This window comes from Mastigoproctus giganteus, chromosome 1 (genome assembly GCF_048544385.1).
Source record: "Mastigoproctus giganteus isolate SK-2022 chromosome 1, ASM4854438v1, whole genome shotgun sequence".
Lineage (NCBI taxonomy): Eukaryota > Metazoa > Arthropoda > Arachnida > Uropygi > Thelyphonidae > Mastigoproctus > Mastigoproctus giganteus.
The window spans coordinates 198,801,844-198,823,626 of NC_143575.1; the positions used below are offsets into that span (position 1 = coordinate 198,801,844).

At 39.4% G+C, this 21,783-nt stretch overlaps 1 protein-coding gene across 3 annotated transcripts in view; it reads left to right on the forward strand.

Annotated features, from left to right (window-relative positions):
- Positions 1 to 21,783, forward strand: part of LOC150091435 (SAM and SH3 domain-containing protein 1-like) — a 611,903-nt gene that overhangs the window by 501,305 nt on the left and 88,815 nt on the right. For all 3 annotated transcript variants that reach the window (XM_090375439.1, XM_090375458.1, XM_090375448.1), the window contains one exon: positions 17,340 to 17,427. In XM_090375439.1, the coding sequence (XP_090231565.1) occupies positions 17,340 to 17,427 (88 nt within the window). The remainder of the gene's footprint in view (positions 1 to 17,339; positions 17,428 to 21,783) is intronic.

Genomic DNA, 21,783 nt, shown 5'->3' on the forward strand with positions numbered 1-21,783 from the left:
CACATAACGAACGTCTTGGAACGGGACCCTTTCGTAAACCAAGAGTTGTCTGTATATGCTAACGCATCTAAATATTTCATTTTCATAGATCAGCTTTAGTTAATAGAATATTTTGGCTTCCTTTTTGGAGTGTTTCCAGCAATTTTGGGGGTAACTATCTATCTAGTTGACCTTTTGAATTTCTTAAAACTATCAGCCTCAGCTATTTACGAAGTAACTTGTTCTAGTAATCAACAATATCCTACCCGACTTTACTCCTTACTACTCGACTCTCCTGTGTACAGTTGACTGAAAACTGGGTGTGTTCAATGGCTGACTTTCTGTTTGTGAGGTGAAAACAAAAAGTGTTCTTAAAAGGAACTCACCACACGGCGTGAGACCAATTAACTGGGAAGTGAGCAAAATTTCCATTACTTCGGGCAACGAGAATCAATTGTCAATGAGTAGGTGCAGTATTGTAACCTTGGCTGGTTACTACACCGAGAGAGTAGCCAGCCGATCCCCTTGCTGAGCGTAGCAATACTACACCACGCGTTTGAAGACTAGGCTTCATAATATGACAAAAAGTTCTCGCTATCCAATTAGCTTTCAATAGAAAGAAGTGATGCTTCCGTTGTGGTCTGATGTGGTGCCTTCACATTGCCGAGCTAGCAAGAAGTTGTGAATTCTTGGAACCCGAGCTGTCTGCGAATTCTGAAAAATTTCGGGGATTGAATTTTAGAACAATAAATCATATTCACAGAATAAGTTTAAGCGTATTCGTAGTAAAGGAAGTTTATCTTGTATTTATTTTGTTCTCTGCTTTTCGCACGCAATAACTGACTTCTAATTTTATATGTGGCTTAAAAAAGAAATAAATAATAATAATAAAAAGTCGAGCCTATCCAAATTTCATTAAAATTTAAGAAATAAAATATGCAAACTTATTAGGCTGACAGAAAAGCTTTCAAAGAAAAGGATCCTAAACTCATTAGGGGTTATCTCCACTCCATATGCTTTCCAATACATCATCATCATCAGCCATTTTCAATCCACTGCAGGATGAAGGCCTCTCCCGCAACTTTCCAGTTCCTTCCGTTTTGAGCACTGGCCATCCATTTACTACCCAAAAACTCATGAATTTCATCTATCCATTTCCGCCTTTGTCTTCCAGGTTTTCTTCTAGCTCCTCTTGGGTACCATTCTGTTTTTTTCTTAGTCCATCTATCATCATTTCTTCGAGCTATGTGTCCTGCCCAAGACCATTTTAGTTCTTTAGTTTTGATAAGAATGTCCTTTACTTGAGTTTGCTGCCTAATCCATGTATTTCTCTTCTTATCTAACACTCTGATTTCCAATATAATTCGTTCCATTCTTCGCTGTGTAGTTCTCAGCTTCTCTTCCATTATTTTGGTGAGTGCCTAAGTTTCACTTCCATAAGTCATGGTGGGGAGTATACATTGGTTCATTATTTTACGTTTCAGGCAAACTGGGATATTGCTCTTCAGTATGTGACTATATTTCCTGAATGCTATCCATTTAACATTTATCCTTCTCTTGACTTCCAGCCATTTATCATTATTACAGCTAATAACTTGTCCCAGATAAGTATATGACTCCACCTATTCAATTACTGCTCCTTCAATCATTATGTCCCTTTCTGTGGCATACTTGTTCATCATTACTTTTGTTTTAACCATATTTATCTTTAGTCCAAAATCCTTACCAACTGTGCATAACTGATTTAAGATTTTCCTCTAATTCTTTGGGTTCGTGGCTTATGACCACAATGTCATCTGCAAATCGTAAATGGTTTAGGTACTTTCCGTTCACATTGACTCCTTTCTGCGACCAGTCTAATCTTCTGAAAGCTTCCTCAAGGGCAGCAGCAAACAGCTTCGGAGATATTGTGTCTCCTTGTCGAACTCCTTTCTCGATTTTAAATTTCCTACTGCCTTTGTCTAGTCTAATAGCATTCTCATATATTTTCTTCAAAATCATAGTATGTGGGGTATCTATGCCTTGTCTTTCCAGTGCCCGAAATATTGTCTTATGCTGTATGGAGTTGAATGCCTTTTCATAATCCACAAATGCCAGGCATAATGGTGTTTTATATTCATTTGCTTTCTCCATTAGCTGTGATATTAAGTGAAGGTGATCCATAGTTGAGAATCCTGTCCTAAAGCCAGCTTGCTCTTTCGATTGATTCTCATCAAGTATTCTTTCTAATCTGTTAGCTTTCCAATACACTAATCCCTAAATAATAATCCTTGAGCATTCTAGACACTCGTTTAATAGGGGGAAATAAGAAAATTCATATTGTATTAATAATAATAATAATAAAATATAGGATACATTTTACTATAAATAAATTGATAAAAAATACTAATACTACTATTATAAATAAAATATACTAATAATAATGTGACGTTTATTATTACTACTACTAGGAGTCGAGTTGTTGCATGTGGACGGACAGACAGGGAAAAGATATGTAGGCGCTTTAATTAAAAGCAGAAGTGCCTAAAACACTCATTATAATTTCTTGAACTTTGTGATCTTCACTTGCGCAAGGCAGGGAGGAGCAGTTCAGCGCGCATGCGCAAAACGTTTCTTGCTCGAGAATCAGCAACAGCGCTCTGTTAACTCGCTCGCGCGCAGTGTAAAAAATCTCTCTTTCTCTCTCTCACTCACACACACATTCAAACCAACGTGCAGTAAAACATCGCTCTGTTAACTCGCTCGCGCGCAGTGTAAAATCTCTCACTCACTCACACACACACACACACACGCGCGCGCGCGCACGCTGAAAATACAGTACTGTAGTCTACTATTTGTCCTCCATAACACTGTAGTAGGTTTGTTACTTATGATTTTTTTTTTTTTTTTAGAAGTCTGGTTTCCCATCCTGTTTGAGACTCAAATTCGTGAAGCTTTTTCAAGATGAGGTGTGGGATCTTGTTCACCGATCTCAGGTGGACGGAAAGTTGAGTTTTTAGCCGGTACAAATACAAATGTACCCGTGATCGTGTGAATAAATAACTCGTATGAACACGTGAGGATTAAAAACGAGGTAGCATGGTCAGCAGTTCTCGGATTGCCATATAACCCAATGCGGAAAATCGAAATTTCCTGTGTGTGGGTGGGGGGGGGGACATGTGTTTTTGTAAAGGGCGGCACCTAGAACGTCTGTTCAACTCCGCCTCGTGTCACTGTGAAGAGCAGAATCAACTGTAAAAGGGCCAGAAATGTGTTGGTGTAGGTTTGTGTGTGTGTTCTGCTCTGGCCGCTTGTCTACCCAGAAGCATCAATCAACTGGAGAGATGATTCTGGGCACTCGTCCACACCACGGGAAGGTGAGCCAGTCCCAGTAAATCACGTACTGTCTCAAAAGAGACTCTAACCCACCTGGTGGGCCAGGACCCTCTGGGGGCCTATTCCAGAGGGACAGACAAAATAGAAAAGAGAAGGGGGGAACCACCCGTGGTGCAGGTTATGAAAAAAAAAGAAAAGAAAATAATAATAATAAATAAAAGGAAAAAAACTACACTGGAGTGGCTGACTCCAAACAGAACGCGAGGGGGAAAAAATTATACGAGAGAGAGAATATTGGCGTAGGTACGGGAGAGAGAGGTTTTGGTTTTTTTTTTTTTTTTTTTAGGAGCATTAGCAACTAAGGCCATATTGCTCCGGGGATATGCGGTGGTCATTCCCTGACCTTTCCGTATTTGGTGGTCACGGGCTCGAACCCCGGTATAATTAAGAAGCGTGTGCTACGCACTTGCTGCTCCCGCCCACCTGGCTACGGAGGCGCCAGGGGGGGGGGAGAAACGGTAAAATAAAATAAATAAATAAAAATAACATAGCTACACTTGAGGGGGAAAAAGATAAAATAAAGGAAGTAGAGAGAGAGAGAGAGAGAGAGAGAGACAGAAACCCTTTTATCTAATCCACTTCAGGCCCAATGCCGTGGGGGGGGGGGGGTTGACCACTGTATATATCCTCCTTCGAGCAAAGACTTCCGTAGCAAAGTTGTGAAGAGCAGATGTTCAGGGGTTAGGAGTAACTGGTCTAATTGATTTTCAGATATTGGGATGGTGTTCAATAAACATTGCCTCAGATCTTCGTACAGAATGCAGTGAAAAAGGAGGTGCCTCCAGTTTTTCTTGGCTCCACAGTAGCACAAGTCAATCGTGCAGAGGCTTAGTTGGTGCAGTTTTTCATTAAGAGAGCCATGTCCTGTAACCAGGAAGGAAGTCTCCATGGTGAGGGAAAGGAATCCTCTGGTAACCATCTCAACCTGAAATGTATTCCATCGGGTCTGCCAGATGTTTACTAACTCATTGTAGTATCTGGCTTTCTCAGATTTTGGGTCGGCGTCAAGATTAAGCTCAATGATCAAGGAACTTAGTGGAGATGTTGTTTTTAATTCTAAATACTAGTCCTCTGTAGGCGGCATACAGATCCAGAGGTAGAGTTCCAGCTATGACCTGGATGGTTGCTGTAGATACTGTTCTGCAAACTCTAAGGGTTGTCAGTAGCATTGTACGTTGGATGGAACTCAATCTGTCTCTCAGCTTGACCAAGCCAACGCGGTGAAACCAGGCGCCAGCCGCATATATGACGATCGACAGGAAGTCGATCGTCAAAGAGACTGGGGCCTTTCCAAGCGTCCTCTTGGAAAGGCCCCAGTCATTCCTGGAGATACGAATAATGCAGCCAGAGAGCATCTTGGCTTTTGACCTGAGATGGGTGAGGTGTGGCAGGTAGCTCAGTTTGTGGTCAATAACCACTCCGAGAATGGTAGCTTCAGTAACTATGGGTAGCCGGATTCCAGAGATTTTAACATGTGGTCGATGCCTGAGGGCTAGCTTGTGCTTAAAGAGCATCATTTTGGTTTTACTTGGGTTAATGCGTAGTTTGTTCAAGGCTACCCAGGAGGACTGGCGCCTCCGTAGCCAGGTGGGAAGGAGCAGCAGTGCGTAGCACACGCTTCTTGATTAGACCGGGGTTCGAGCCCGTCACCACCAAATACGGAGGATGCGGAAAGGTCATTCAGGGAATGACCACCGCATATCCCGGAGCAATATGGCCTTAGTTGCTAATGCTCCTAAAAACCAAATAACAACAACAACTACCCAGGAGGAGAGATCGGAGAGGACCAGATTGGCGTTATGTTCAGTGGCACTCCTAGATTTTCCAGACACAACGATCGTAAGGTCATCGGCAAAGGCTACAACTTTCGTGTTCTCAAAGGAGCGGGAGAGCCAATCCTGTAGAACCGTATTCCACACCACAAGCCCCAAAAACCGACCTCTGCTGGTATCCCCGAGAGATAGGCCCGAGGACATAGTTGATACTTCGATTTTAGGATAACAGTTCTTTCAGAGAAGTTGCTAAAGAAAAGTTTATATAATTGATGGGAACAAGAGGCAGACCGGAGGCGCGCCAAGACGCTGTCTCACCAGACTGTCGAACGCTCCCTCAAAATCGACAAAAATTGCCAATTCAAACTTGGCCTCGCAGTTTTCTTTATGTAACACCAGGTCGAAAAGGGCCGTCCCAGTTTTGAAGCCATATTGATGTGGAGAGATTAGATTTTTCGCCTGGAAAAGCGCCGAGACTCTTAGGACCATGAGACGTTCTAGAATTTTCCCTAGATTTGTCAAGAGTGCAATGGGACGGAAGGAGGTAGGATCTGAAGGTGGCTTGTGTGGTTTCTTTATCAGGCGCAGAAGAGCAGCTTTCCAGGCCTTGGGAAAGAAACCTTCCTGGAGGCATTTCAGTACGCCTTGACCACTGGGATTTAGTGTTTAGAGTGCTGGCACAGTATTAAATGCGCGATGCAGGGCTGACTAATATGGCGCCCGCGGGCGCAGCGTTTATATATAATTACTGTTTCTTACCTTATTTTCTGTTTTATATATAATTATATTATTAATCATTTGGAATCAATATAGAAAAAATGTTAAACTTTGGAGAAATGGAATTCATTAATGAATTTCACTTGACCCTAATTAATAAATTTACTTTACAAATTTATAAACAGCAAACTTTAGTTTGAATTTTATTATTTTCAATAACAGAAAGCATTATATTAGTAGTACAAGCAAGGAAAAGAGGGAAAATTTAAATTCCGAAAACATTTAATTTTATTTCAGGAGTAATTTCTGACGCTTACATCTTAGAATTTCCTCCAAACACACCTCAGAAAAAGGTAGTTGCTGGGGCGTCACCTGCCCGTAGCAAAGATGTTTGGGGAAAATTGTAGGATGTTAAGCGTCAGAAATTACTCCTTCTCGAACAAAATTAAGTGTCTTCTGCATTTAAAATTTTCCCTCTTTTCCCTGCCTGTACTATTAAATTAATGCTTCTCATATTGAAAATAATAAAATTCAAACTAAAATCTGTTACTAAATTTCGTACAAGTAAATTTATTAAAGTCAAATTAAGTTCGGCTTAATGATTTCATTTCTTAAAGTTCGACATTTTTTGCTATTTGACTAATTCCAAATGATTATACGAATAATATGATTATGTATAACAAACAGTTATATAAAATAACTTTATTTTTTTAGTAAATATTTACTTTTTTTTTATTTTTTTGTGGCACCCCTCCAAAATATACAAAAATGCTTGGCCAGCCAAAAAGATTGGGCAGCACTGACGCAGAGTGCCAAACTGGCAGAATGCCTCAAATAAATGGTCCTGTAATCGTAATTAATTTCGTGTAAATGCCAAATACTGCCCCATTTTCGGCCCTTCTTGGCTGAGCTGAGGAATTTTATAATTCAGGTGTGTAATAAAACTCACTATTAAAATTCCGCACATAATATAAATTACATAAACTCACAGTTGTAATACAGCTATATTATGTGAAAATTTCAACAACGGTTTTGGCTTCCATTCCCTGTAGATTTGACTTAACTTATTTCTTTATCCACAATGAATATTGCATCTCATAAGAAGGTAGAGGATGCTCACGTTGTCATCGTACCGTATTTTCATAATTTCTTTTATTTTTCAACGATTTTACTTTTGCTTGTTAGTTTTAAAGTTTCATTAGACTGTTTTAACTTTCCTATGAATTAATTTTCCTTCCACAAAGTATTTTATGTCAAATCGGTCACACCTACATAGGAACACATTCGGGTTATAAGGAACCTAAGGCTGAATTGGGCCTATTATCTTAATGTACAGGAGCGACGTATGGAATGGACCTTGCATAGTAACGCATACTTCTAATAAGAGAATTGAAGTTGCCATAAACAAATGCCAAATCGGTAATGTCATGTCAAGGTGACAGTTTCCAGATTGCCATGTCTGCTGGAAAGTAAAGGTCCAGTTACCATATTGGTTGTAAAGGAAAGGACTGCGCTGAAAGATGAGCTGGATCTGAAGCTCTTTTATCATAACCAGAGCAATGAAGCTAAGGAATTTCAAGACTTTTTTTTTTTTCTCTCCCCACGAGCAATGGAAATGAATCACAGGCGAGTCTGGAATCCATTCGAAAGAGCAGCGAAAATCTTACTTGTAACAAAAGCAGCCATAACTACTGCAGTAAATCGACTGTGCTTAACCACGTGGATTAGCATGCTTCTTAACTCGCACACAAAATGAAAATGTCCATGTATGCTCATACGAAACTCGTGTGTGCACCTTGAGTAAATAAAAATGTCTACGTGCCAGAAAAAGAAAAAAAAAATGCTTCCGTTCCGAGTTACAGCTCTCTTAGTGTTTGAAAAATGATGGGCGAAAACGCTTTTAATAAGCGTGTTTCGAGACAAAAGGAAGAGTGAATGTAATTAGGTTTTCAATTGTTTTTCATCATTTTCGACAGTCGCAGAAGCTGCTCAAGTAGTGGCTCAAACATGACAACACAATCTGCATCAACCTGACATCGGGACACAAGTCAACAAACCGAAGGAGTTCTGAATTAAATTACTCGTAGATGTAGTGAATATGGAAACAAGATCCGCTTCTCATTTCTACACTCGGTTTTTTCGTACATCAGATTATACGTCGTGAAGTACAACTCTATGGAAAAAAATCCTTTGGATTCAGGTCTGCGGACCGCCTTTTCCGTGGAATATTATTACCAGTCTGTTTCTCCTGGTCTATCGAAATCAGATGATTACGCGCCGCCACAGTGAAATGGGTTGTGGCACCACCACCATCCTGGAACCACTTTTTCCAATGAATTTTTATTCATTTTCGCACATAGAACTCCCCTTTGTGGATGTATAAGGTTTAGACCCATGTTTCCAGTGAATCCTTGTAAAATGAAAACAGCTTCTATTTTACGTATTTGATGTTATATTCTCAAAAAATTATGTAAGTAGTCCTTTTGCCGAGGATCGGGACTCTTTCCCGACTTTGAATTGTTGTGGGTCGCGAAGTTTAATGAGTGGATCGCATTATCAATCACGTTGCGAACCGCTGAACTACATAAAGACCATTTAAATCGCAAAAAACACCGAACACTACGTTCGCAGCGTTTGGTATTGCCTTCAATTTAAAAGTATCTGTTTTGTTTATATGGACCACAACTTTTGATTATGGCGATCTTAGAGACGTCGGAGCAGGTACTGGCTGTGGGAGTATATGGTATCCGAAGAATATCCTGTACTGTTATGCTTAAAAAAATTAAATTAAATGAAAAATGACCTTCTTTCTCTGTAGGTTTCAACTAATAATTATTATTGTTTTTAAATTGATTTAAATCAACTAGGCATAGGTGTGTGTTTTAGCGAAAATAACTTCTCCTGGCTGGGACCATCCCCGTGCAGGGGAAAACCATACAACTTTTAAATAACAAAACTTACATGTTAGTGAATGTACATAGTGCGTTATATTTCAGAAACGCTTGCAAATAATGATATATAAAAGAGCAAAATCAGCCACTTCTATGCACGAACTGGGAGCATTTCGTTTCTGCGCATCTGCCATATTGCCCATTCGTACCTCCAATCAGTACACTAAAACAAGCATAATGTCCAGTGCTCCCCCCCTACAATACGGTGTATATATATATATATTTATTTATTATTATTTTTTTTTTTCTGTTTATACTCCGGCACGACAACCAAGTCAGTAGAGTTTACAATAAATCGTCAATACAAATATCGTATTTAGTAGTCACGTGCTTGAACCCCGGTCCACTCAAGAAACGCGTGCTATCCTATGTGATATGTATGAAGAAAGAAATAATAATTGCTGGATTTTTCTCTTAGTTCGATTTTAATGAAACTTGGGTAGCCTGGACAAATTCTTTTGAAAGAGCCAATATAAAATTTCATGAAAATTCCTCCACTGAGAGTTATGACATGCGGACTAACAAAGACAAAATACTTACCAGATTTGTATTCGTCTGATTTAATTTGGGGGCGGTTCGACAATTTTTTTCTAAACGAGCTAAATACATGTATAAAACTTTATTCGGAGTCGAGTTGTTACATGCGGACGGACATGAAGACAACAGACGCTTTACGCATATATGCTCACACTCCTAAACCGTCAAAGCGAGCGACAAAGTAAACTTATTTTGTTAAAAAAAAACAAAAAAAAAACATGAAATTGTGCAAGTCTTCTAATGTATCTTTGTTATATTGTTTGGTATCAGCAACAGTTAATATGCTAACGGTATTTGGACCACCTGAAATTAATATTAACACGCAAATTCAAGAAATTTCAGTTTCTAATGACGAGCCAGCGTCAATAGAGCGAGCCTGCGATATTGCTATTTAAGTTGCATCATATGATGAATTTACACAACACACGCCGTGTTGTAAGCGGTTGCTGGGGATTGGCCAGCTGAATGCAGCGGAATCCTACAAGGAAAATGTGCCTCCCAGTCAAGGCTATGATGAGCGTTAGTCATAAAGCCATTTACTTGTCATTTTCTTCTTCTCAACGAACGAGGGAGAAGGATTTTGTTTGTTTGGCCAGGGTCGTCAACCCCTCTCTCTTTCCGTTATGACTTTCATGGGAGGGATTAAATTCTGTTCTTGGAATGGGAGTACAGGCGGAGCAAGCCTAACAGAGTTTTTTTATTCTTTTTTAATTTCTTTTTAATGCGAAGCGAATGTTAAATGAGTGTGATAGGTCTGCTTAAGTTGTTTTGTATTCGTAAAAAGGTGCTTGCATTCGTTATCATTGGATGAATTGGTCGTTAACGACAACTTAACCTCTCCACAAACCATGCTTTCTCCTCTGTAAAGACACACAAAGCGACATATGCTAGCAGCTCCTATAAGAAGCGTTTTCTTATCTTATTGCAATTGCCTCATCCTGAAAACTCAGTGCAAAAAACATAATGGAAAGTAACAGATATTTCTGTGTATCTGCTAAGGTCTAACCCTGAACATCAACTGAGAACAAGGTTGGTGGCAACATCTCGTGATTGGCCGAGAAATTGCAACTCCTGAATAGTTTAATGCAGAGGTATCCAAACCAGGCACGCGTGCCACTTATGTCTCGCCTTCCGTTGTGAAAAAAGTTACGTAAAATAACATAAGAATTGATTAAATAATAAAGCGTTGTAACAGTTAATTTCTTGGCAATGTAAAAAAATTTACAACGGTCAAAAATCACCAGTAAAAGTAACCATATATAGCAGAGCTTTCCACATTGGATGTTGCCAAATATTTGCATCATATCAGCACTCTTTCCTTTCACTGCAGTTTTTTTTTTCAGTGAAAGGAAATCATAGTGAATATATAATTGATCTAGTAAAATGCAGTTACTGATCAACACTTGAAAAAAACATTTTACATTTGTCTTCACGTGCTTTATACCTTGAAAGTCTTTTATTTCTGGACACGATCCTTTTCTTTGAAAGTTAATAAGTAATCTAGTCGATTTCAAACAGCATTTGGTTAATCGTTCTCTCTCTCCCTTTTCATACGTACATATTTTTGGCTGGAAACAAAGGAAGTTGGAAAGCGTTTTGCATTTACCATCAACTTAAAAGTAAGGAACAAAAGGCATTGCTGTATCGAACTAGTTTTCGTATGTGCATAGCGCGTTGGTGTCCAAAATGTTTGGAAAGTACTGACATGCAGTTTAAATTTCACTTGTATTGATAGAAATTGTGAGCCGTGTTTCAGCGTAACGGAATCTTATTTAGCGGTTCTAGTGAGCACTTCACAACATCGATCCTGTGTGGACAAACGTTTATTCGTTAACCTATGTTAAATTTATTTTATAAACGTAAATATATATATATATATATATATATATATATATATATTTTATACAAGCACTTGGTGTTAATTCCTTTACTTAACTAGCAAAAACATTTGGTGACGCTAGGTAAAGGCCGCCGTAGCCTAGTGGTCAGGCGCGCGGGTGCATAAGTACACGTGCCTTGAGTGACCGGGGTTCAGACCCGTGACTGCTGAATACGGTGCTGTTTCTTGTATTCTGTCTATCTTGTGAACTCCTCTGACCGTTTGGCCGTCCCGGAGTATAAACAGAAAATTTATTTATTTATTTAATGGTCCGTACCCAGCGTCACCTAGGAACCAGTTACGATTTCCCATATGACACCAACGCATTTCCAACATAATTTAGCATCTGCAGGAAAAGGTTGCCACCCCTGGTTTAATGATTATGTTGGCATCTAGTGGGATGCTGTTAATCATTTAAAAATGTGATCATTGACGTTCGCTTCGCTTTACTATCCCAACCGTTCCGTATGGTACACATGGAAGATGTCAATTTTATTTATTTATTAAATCTGTTTATTGCTCTGCTCAAGTGCCACCCCGTGGACAGCAGTAAGCTAGGGGGATGATATTTACATTCAGAAGTTAAGACAGGGACATGTATCCGGGGTTTACATGAAGCACATGTGTGCTTAACCTGAAAGGTACAGTATTTACAGTGTTTTTTTTTTTTTTTAAATTTTATATGCTTGAAAATTGTGGAATACCGAAATATCCCAAATGAAGAAAGATATTATTTTATGGAAAAGTGCTGGACAAAACATGAGCAAAATGTACAAAAATATAAAGGGTTGAGGCAGCCATCACCGGTTGTTGCCCGTGGTATCACTACAATTTTGACTGTCGCTCACTGCCAAGCGTCTTTGGAGTAATAGATGCCAAGAGAGGAGACCTGTGATGGGTTCACTTTATTTTATTTTACATTTATTGTGTAATGGGGAGCACATCTTTGAAATTTTCCTTCTGGTGGTGTTCTTGTGTCATAACGGTAGATTCGTATATGTGTCTGTTAGCTTCTGGCGTCTACATATATGCTGTTGGCAGAATTTAACCAAATCGATAGCTAGATTGTTGATCAAATCTGTTGTGTTTCCTGAGAACATGCGTTTCAAGCCGTTTAGATTGTTGAACCTGATTCCGAGTGCGAGCCTTGGGTCCACTTGATTTCTTCCCGCAATGCGGGGAGTTTTTATCATGTCAGTGATATCAGGAGCGTCAAGTCGTCCTGTGATCAGTCTGGCTAGAGCAAGAAGGTTAGCAGCCACAATCTGTTGTTTCTATGGAGTGACTTCCAGATTAATGTAGAGTTGGGCCCTAGAAATAGTATATTGGTTGCTAGTCCGCCAGTTAAGCCATTTCAGGAGCCAGCATTCCAGGCTGAGGAACTTGTTGAGGTGTGTTGTGGGGGAAGAGGACCTAATAGTTGCAGCATACAGAGGTATGGGATAGCGACATCGAAGAACATATTTCTTTACCAATTTGGCGTCACGAATCCACGTTAGTTCCTGGCTGATCGCCCACATAGCAGAGTATGTTTTTGTGTTCAGGAGGTGAGCCTGGAATGCAGCCCCTCATCCCATACTAATCTGAGATTCTTGTGTGCTTTAACTTTTTGAATGGGTGTCCCATTGATGGTAAGATTGATATCATTGCGTGACTTTTTCCACGTGAAAGACGTTTGAGCTGTCTTTGCGTGATTAATCTGCAATCCGATTGAGGTCAGATATTGTTCAAGGTGATGGATCTTTTTATTTGCCTGCAAGGAAGTGCTAAGAACTTGATTTTGGTCAGAAGGCCACCGTAGCCTAGTGGTCAGACGCGCGGGTGCTTAAGTACACGTGCCTTGAGTGACCGGGGTTCAAGCCCGTGACTGCTGAATACGGTGCTGTTTCTTGTATTCTGTCTGTCTTGTGAACTCCTCTGACCGTTTGGCCGTCCCGGCGTATAAACAGAAAATTTATTTATTTATTTAAGACGTGATGTAAAGTTTCAGGTCATCAGCGTACGATTGGAAGTCAATTTGGAATGCCAGGAAGGGCTCCAGTGCTGCGGCAACATGCACTACTAACAGAAGTGTCCCCCTTGTGGGACACTCCTGTTAGTAGTGCATTTTGTTTGAAAGCTGAGATGATGATATGTCTGTGCTCCAGGATTGAATTATTGATGCTGAGAGTTTTTCCTGTGATGTTGAAGTAATGCTGGAGAATAGTGATTAGGGCTACTATGTTTATTTTGTCACAGGCCACTTTTATATCAAAGAAAATAACATCAAGCTGTGTCCAGTCGTTGAGAGCTTTCTGGTATGTGCAATTTCATATATTGTGTAATCATGCTATTAGGCTTACTAATATAATCAACTTTCGATGGTTGAAAATTTCTTTAAAGCTTAGTGACAAACTTGATGAATAAAGAAAATAGAACGAGACGTAAGTAGGAGTGTATTAATGGCAGAATATAACATTAGATGGTTAACATGTTTATGTTTTTTATGTGTGCAGTTAATAAAGTTGCATTTCTTATTCTCTCTCTACTGTATTTCTTATTTAGCCTCATTATTTCTGCATTAAGTATATTAAAAATAAAACTTTCTAGATAACGGAAAAATCTAAATAACGGCACCTTGAATCCCCGAAGGTGCCGTTATTCTGAAAGTCTACGTAGGGGTGATGACGTGTTGCCTCTTTGAGTACAAAGACTGCATAGGCTCTTAACTACAGTAATCTGAAGACAATGGGAAAAACGTGTGATCCATCGGACTTTGGAAAAGGTCTTATCGTGGGTGCACGTTTAGCTGGAGCCACGATTCAAGAAACGAAAGACATAAGGTTTCTCAAAAGCATCCATCTCAAAGTTTTTAATGACTGAAAATGAAGCGGTTCTTCCACATCTCACAGGCGTAAATGTGACAGACAAACAATACCTCAAGAGCGAAGCCGTTGTACTCTTCTAAGGAGGACTGCACAATAAAATAGGGCTTCCAGTGTGCAGCAAATAACATCTGAATTCAACCAAACCCAGACTGCCAAACTCCCCTATTTCAACCGTATATGCCCAGGGAATTTAAGAAATTGAGTATTAGCAGTCACTTGCCTATTCGGAAGTCACTTTTTTCATAGAAAAACAGAAAAATCCGCTTGCAGTGGTGCCGAGAACGTCATGATTGGACAGTGGAACAATGGAAAAAAGTCGTGTGATCGGACTAATCACGATACACTGTTTTGCACTGATGGTAAGCAAAGAGTGTGGCGAGAACTGATGGACCATGCTTGCCTTGTTAAGCATCTGAAGGTGGTATGGTATAGGGAATGTTTTATTGACACGGACTGTGTCTGTTGATATCGCTGGAAGATCAAATGTCATCCAGGGAGTACCTGAATTTTGTATCAGATCTACTGCACCCTCCAATGTTACTTTTATCCGGAAGGTGATGGCCGCTTTATGGATGACAGTACAACAATGCACCGTGCCAGAATTCTAAAAGGATGATTCACAGAACATGACACAGATTTCATGCTATATAAAGCTGGACATAAAAAATGGCGCCTAGGGTGGATGGAATCTATCCAGTCATATTAAGAGAGGCAACAAAGGGGGTAATTAAACTCTTAGCCATAATTATGAGAGCATCCTTTGATTCAGAGGAGGTCAATATGGACTGGAAATGTACAAATGTTATCCCCAATTTATAAAGGGAAATCAAAAGGTGACATGAGGTAATTACAGACCTGTTAGCTTAACGTCTGTTCCAGGGAAAATGAATGGAGTCACTGGTTAAAGAAGTAGTGCAAGACAATCTGAACAGAAATGCAATTATACTGCAGTCACAACATGGATTTGTTAAAGGGCCGTATTGTCTAAGTACCAATCTGATATGTTGCTATGATGCAGTGACCATAGTTTTACCTCCGATGCCATTTCCACCAAATCGGCTTTGCCAGCCTCTTTTTCTACTAGTAATTCTTGAACGTCTTCAGTAATCATATCTAATTTTATTTTTTTAGGGGCATCGGCGACTAAGGCTATGTTACTCTGTTTATATTGTCCGTAAATTGCGTGTGTCTTGAGGTCGATTTTATGTTTTGCCGGACGAAAAATCTGAGTTTCCGGAAGAAAAAACTATGCTACCCTCGCCCGACTAACTCAGCCACGTTGTGAAAAATACCCATAAAAATTCTTCCCGTCATCGACGGGATTCGAACTCAGGTCTTTTTCCACCCGGTGTGGAGTGGAGGGCGATTCTATCAACTGCGCTACCCACGAGGGCTTCGTCAGTCATATCATCAAAACCTTCCCCTTCTACCGACGTAGCAAGTTCTACTATCACACCGATTTCGTTTTCTGCCCGTTCGGCCTTATTTCCTGAATAAACTGGCTCTGGCCATACATTTTTCCACACGCATTTAACGTTGATGGTTTTACTTCTTTGAGCGACAAAGCTATGATTCTGATACAGTCCACAATTGAGAAATGTTTCCATGCCTCCATTACTTTAATAGATTCGGAATAATTTATTTCCAAAATCCATTGTAACGATTTTCTGATGTAATGAGTTTTAAAGGTGGATATAATGCCTTGATCCTAGTACAACTGTAGTAGTAGGAGGAACATGACTTCAACGTTTGGATGGCCTGCTGTACTATCTAATAGTAATAAAACTTTAAAATCGTGATTTTTTTTCCACAAGTTCAATAGTACAGAACGTAACATGGAGATTTCCCAACCAAATAAATTTCAGGGATTTTTTTTTTTTTTTTTTTTTTGAGTAGCGAGTCAACAGCGGGTATTCAAAAGGAGTGGAAATGTTGAAAAATTACATCCAACATAATAGTAGGCTTCAAAAGCTCAAAAATACCCTGTTATACAAGGTTTACCGAAATTCTCTAACCATGTTAGAGCGAAACCGTGTTATATAAGTACTGTGTTCTGCGGGGATTGCCGCAATTTATCAATCGAAAGCGTGTTGTAGAAGTACCGTGTTATACGGGGGTTGCCTGTATTACAATGCGTTGTCTTCTGGTGACATAATTCACATGTACAGGAAGATACTAATGAAATAAACTTTTAGGTGGTGATGCAATTTTTGTGGCTGCTGTGTTGTGTGTGTATATTTATTTGTCCTTGCATATTTTCCCCCAGGTTATCTATTTGTACTCTGCAGCAAGAGAAGTTTACAACGTAAATTGTAACTTTTATTGTAGCCGATATAGAAATGCAACAGTTAGAATGGGCTGCACATTTTTTTTTTAAGGCAGCATAATGGCTCGATCTTGCAACGTGCTTATGAGTGTCTGTATACCTTCTTCGGAACCACAGCGGGGGAGGGGATGAATTAATTAATAACTCCCCCCGACCAGTGTTAAGATTGCTGTTTCACCTCCCTCCCCCACAAACGAAGCTTGGGAATCGAACCAAAGAAATTCAACCTTCAGTCACTTGTTTATGTGATAAAAGGTTGAAGGAAAATTATGTAGCATTATATAACGCATGAAAAAGGATGTAATTAGTGTCCGGAAACGCCTTCAAGTGTCACATATCATTATGAGAATTGAGTTTCATAAAAAACGAAAAAAAAAGTGACTAGGTTGGCACTGAGTGATGCCAACTTCTACGTCATAAACAAGAGCTTGTGATAATATGGTTGTTATCATCCATTCTGTTGGAATAACTTTTCTAGCCATTAGTAGGTTCACCTGCGTCGTAATACGATTTGGTGACACTTCCAATTATTTAATATGACGGCACTTTATTGTCCTTGCTGCAGTTCTTAGAAAGATATCTCCAAGTCACGCAAGGAAAATAATTTAGTACTTGACTAGTTACCATCTATTTCTTTCACATCTTGGACGTTTTAACACACTCTCTCTCTTCTCTCTCTTTTATTATTTAACCAGTTTACATCTGATTTATCGTCTTAGTCAAAAGTGCTGCGCGTTATATTCGGATAATATATTTATTCAAGTAAACTGTGACACAATTAGAACAAACCTTTGGATATCTTGAGAACCAAATTGAGAACAAAATATTTTATTTTATTAAGAATAATATTTTACCTAGCTTTCCTCTGAAGCGTTTATTCTTTGTGATTTTTGAATTATTGCTATTATTTTATCTCAATTTCTCGTTTATTTTCAGATACTTACCGAGCTTGGACGAAACGTTATCTGGTCGCCACCTAGCGGGAAAAAAGGACAACCAAAATGTAAATCGGTCTTTTACTCAGGTAAGTTTTACTTTCTGCGACACGGCAGAGAATAAAATGCAAATTCGAATTAGCAGTAAAATCGCTGTCGTATTAGTGATAGAATTTTGAGAAGTTGATCTAATTTCCTGCCATATCTTTCAATAACTTCTTTGAAGTGTTTTTATCTTTCTCTCGTATCTTCTGCGAATTACAACTAATCGTGAAGTATTGGGTCTCTGGGATCGTAATTCTGCCATGGCAAAATTATGATCCCGGAGAGACGTATAACTTAACATAAATTATGAGATTTAGTTCTTCCTTTCTGAAAAATATCCTACCTCTTGTAATTCGCCTATGGGAAATGGCTAATCGATTAATACGCTTCGAAATAAAACTGTTCAGTAGCTAATTAATGAATAACATAATTAGGGCAATAATTCATTAAAGTTTAACCAGCTTCGATTGATATCGGATGAAAATAATATTTGAAAATTTTAAATTATATTGAAGAGGCAGGCTTATTTAGATCAACTACCTGTACAGATTTTCCTGGTTTATTTATTTATTATTAATTTTATACCGTATAGTGAAATGTTTTCTTAGTCAGAAAAAGTTACTTAAGGAGAAAAAAATTCCCTAGTGGATATTTTGAGAAATTAAAGATGTTCTGGAAACATCTAACGACAGATCTTCATATTTATTTTGTTGTTGGTGAATATCTTCAAGTAGTGAGAATTAATGGTCTAGCTATTTGAATTTTAGGTCCAAATATCCTACTTTAGCAATGCATGAAGTTGAATTTTTATGACCTCGTTTCCTCCGCCCTGTTCCTTTCGCTCAGTAAATGTGAGGTTAACTCCCACATCGTTTCTTTTTTTGAGTTTCTATAACTCCATCAACATTATAACTATGTCATGGTATTCAAGCTTTGATGGCGCTTCACCTGTCGGGCCAGTATCCGCTCACCTCTAAGAAGCATTCGATAATATTCGAGGGTAAAATAATACGGTTAAAGGTACGATATAACGGCTGTCCTCGTCGGTTTTCTGACTTCCTTTCGAAAAACAGGAGCCATTAACTGTAAGGGCGTGGTTTGAAGTAGTTCTAAACCTTGAGCAAAATTGATAAGACTATCTTTTATCTTTGCTTGTCGTAACATATTTGGCCCTGGAGAGTTAATTTCTGCAGGGTGACAGCCATGCACTTTGCTGATTTCATGAACAGTTAACTGTCTATTATGTTTTATTATTATTATTTTTTAGAGAAGCTTTCGAGTTTAATTTTGAACCTGTCTTCGTGACGAGAATAAGGTATTCGGTAACCACACCAGCGAAAGGCCCTTGCGGCTAGCACAGTATTTACAACTGCTGTTTTTTCACATAGTGTAGAAACGGCCTGGTATTCGAATCCCGTCGGGATGGAAGGAATTTTATTGACTTTTTTTTAAAAGGTGGACGAGTTAGTCGGTCTTGTGCTTTTAAAACCCAACTAGACAAAGAAAATGATAATAGGAGACGAAGCGACTTTCTTCTTTTAATTATTATTATTAAACTGTGAATAAGCTGTGGCCTGATCTGTACTAATTATAGTTACACTGCTCGACAAAATTAACAGAACACGTAGAAAAGGGGTTTTATTCGTACAGCTTGCAAGTAAAATCATGCGCGATATAATGGTGTCTATAAGATTCTGCGGCAACAAATCCCATTCTTCCACCAGTGCAGACCTTAGCTCACCATCATCATCATCATCATCAGCCATTTTCAATTCACTGCAGGATGAAGGCCTCTCCAACAACTTTCCAGTTCCTTCTGTTTTGAGCACTGAGCATTTACTACTCAAAAACTCATGAATTTCATCTATCCATCTCCGCCTTTGTCTTCCAGGTTTTCTTCTAGCTCCTCTTGGGTACCATTCTGTTATTTTCTTAGTCCATCTGTCATCATGTCTTCGAGCTATGTGTCCTGCCCAAGACCATTTTAGTTCTTTAGTTTTGATAAGAATGTCCTTTACTTGAGTTTGCTGCCTAATCCATGTGTTTCTCTTCTTATCTAACAGGCTGATTCCCAATATAATTAGTTCCATTCTTCGCTGTGTAGTTCTTAGCTTCTCTTCCATTCTTTTGGTGAGTGCCCAAGTTTCACTTCCATAAGTCATGGTGGGGAGTATACATTGATTCATTATTTTACGTTTCAGACAAACTGGGATATTGCTCTTCAGTATGTGACTATATTTCCTGAATGCTATCCATCCAAAATTTATTCTTCTCTTGACTTCCAGCCATTTATCATTATTACAGCTAATAACTTGTCCCAGATAAGTATATGACTCCACCTTTTCAATTACTGCTCCTTCAATCATTATTTCCCTTTCCGTGGCATACTTGTTCATCATTACTTTTGTTTTAGCCATATTAATCTTTAGTCCAAAATCCTTACTAACTGTGCATAACTGATTAAGATTTTCCTCTAATTCTTTGGGATCGTGGCTTATGACCACAATGTCATCTGCAAATCGTAAATGGTTTAGGTACTCTCCGTTCACATTGACTCCTTTCTGCGACCAGTCTAATCTTCTGAAAGCTTCCTCAAGGGCAGCAGTAAACAGCTTCGGAGATATTGTGTCTCCTTGTCGAACTCCTTTCTCGATTTTAAATTATCTCACCAAGCGACCGAAAAGTTGACTGTGGGCGTATAGTGCTCCGCACATATTCGATCGGATTTAAGCAGTGCTGTAGTCGTAAAATTAGCAGAAGGTACTCTATGAATGTTACGAAAAGCAGAGTATACTGTGCATATTAGGCTTATTAATCGAATTCGCTTCGGTCGCATAAAATATAAAACCAGAAGGTGTGCGCTATTTACCTAAAAAAAAATCCGGAGGATATACCCTCCACTAAAGCCCTGGATTTAAGTCTGCGATCATGATGGCCACGGCAGTCATTGGTTATTTACAGTTTCAAAATATTCGGCCACCACTTGAGCTCTATGTGCAATGGAGTTGTTGTGCATGAAAAGAAAATCTGGGCCAATCGCACACCTAAAAAAGTCGCTCATAGGGTTTTGAGGATCTGTTCTCGGTACCTCTGCACAGTTACGATACCCCTATCGAAAACATTAAGAGAGGTACGACTGGACTCCGTCGGTGTCCAGCCATACCTCTCTTCATGTTTTCGATAGGGACCACCGCCTCCACTGTAAGTATCCTTTTCTCTGATGTTGGAGGGATGGCATCATCGTCTCCAGGTGAAATAACGTCTAGAATCTGTTTGTCGGCTAAAACGGGACTCATCAGAGAACAGAATTGTACCCCATTTGCCAGGGCTTCAAGTCGCATGTTCATTGCACCAGTTTCGACGACTCTGCGGTGGTTTGAGGTTAATGGGATATGAACCACTGGCATCCTTGCGTAAAGTCCACTTGAATTAAGCCTTCTTAACACAGTCCCGTTGGAAATGTTTTCCCCTGTGGGCGCAGCAACCTCAGGAAACAGTTTACTGGACATCGTAGGGTTCTGTCGTGCTGTCGCCCTTGGGTGACCTGTGCTTGCCCTTCTTGTAATGGTTCCTGTCTCCTTAAACTGCTTCCCACGATAGAAGGCCGCCGTAGCCGAGTGGTCCATAAGTACACGTGCCTTGAGTGACCGGGGTTCAAGCTCGTGACTGCTAAATACGGTGCTGTTTCTTGTATTCTGTCTATCTTGTGAACTCCTCTGACCGTTTGGTCGTCCCGGAGTATAAACAGAAAATTTATTTTTATTTATGAGACGACACTGCATTGCACATAAGCTAATGTGCTACCTCCGCCTTCGACTGCCCGGCTTCGAGTCATCCAACGGCCCGCCATCTCAAAGAATCGTCTAAATTCTTCGTGATGACGTGCCATCCTGAGTACTGGAGAAGTGACGATCCCACTGAGCAAGCCAGAAAACTGGAATGAAGTGATGTGGTCGCAACCCATGTTTTTATGGGTATGAATAATTTGCATAATGTACGGCTCCGTAAGGTAGTAGATAGATTTCTATTGGATACTCAAAATTTGCATGCCAGGATTGATAAAATACAGTAATATGTACTATTACTGTATTACGCAACTAGTACAAAAAAAAAAAAAAAAAACTTTGTATTTTAGTATGTATATACCAGGAATCTGTTGCTTATGTGCTATGCTAGTTAGTTGTTTATTATAGAATTGGCATAGATCCCGTAACTTAATATAAACAACTAAGTTAAATTACTTGAACTTCTTATCACAGACCTTATAGATCTGCTGAGGGGTAAGGTGATAGCTTATTCCTAGTGGCCGTCATGCTTCCTACATGGTAAAATTCGTTTCGGATGATCTCTCACTGTAATGTTCATGAGGCATTATGGCTGCATCTTTGCGTGCTCGACGC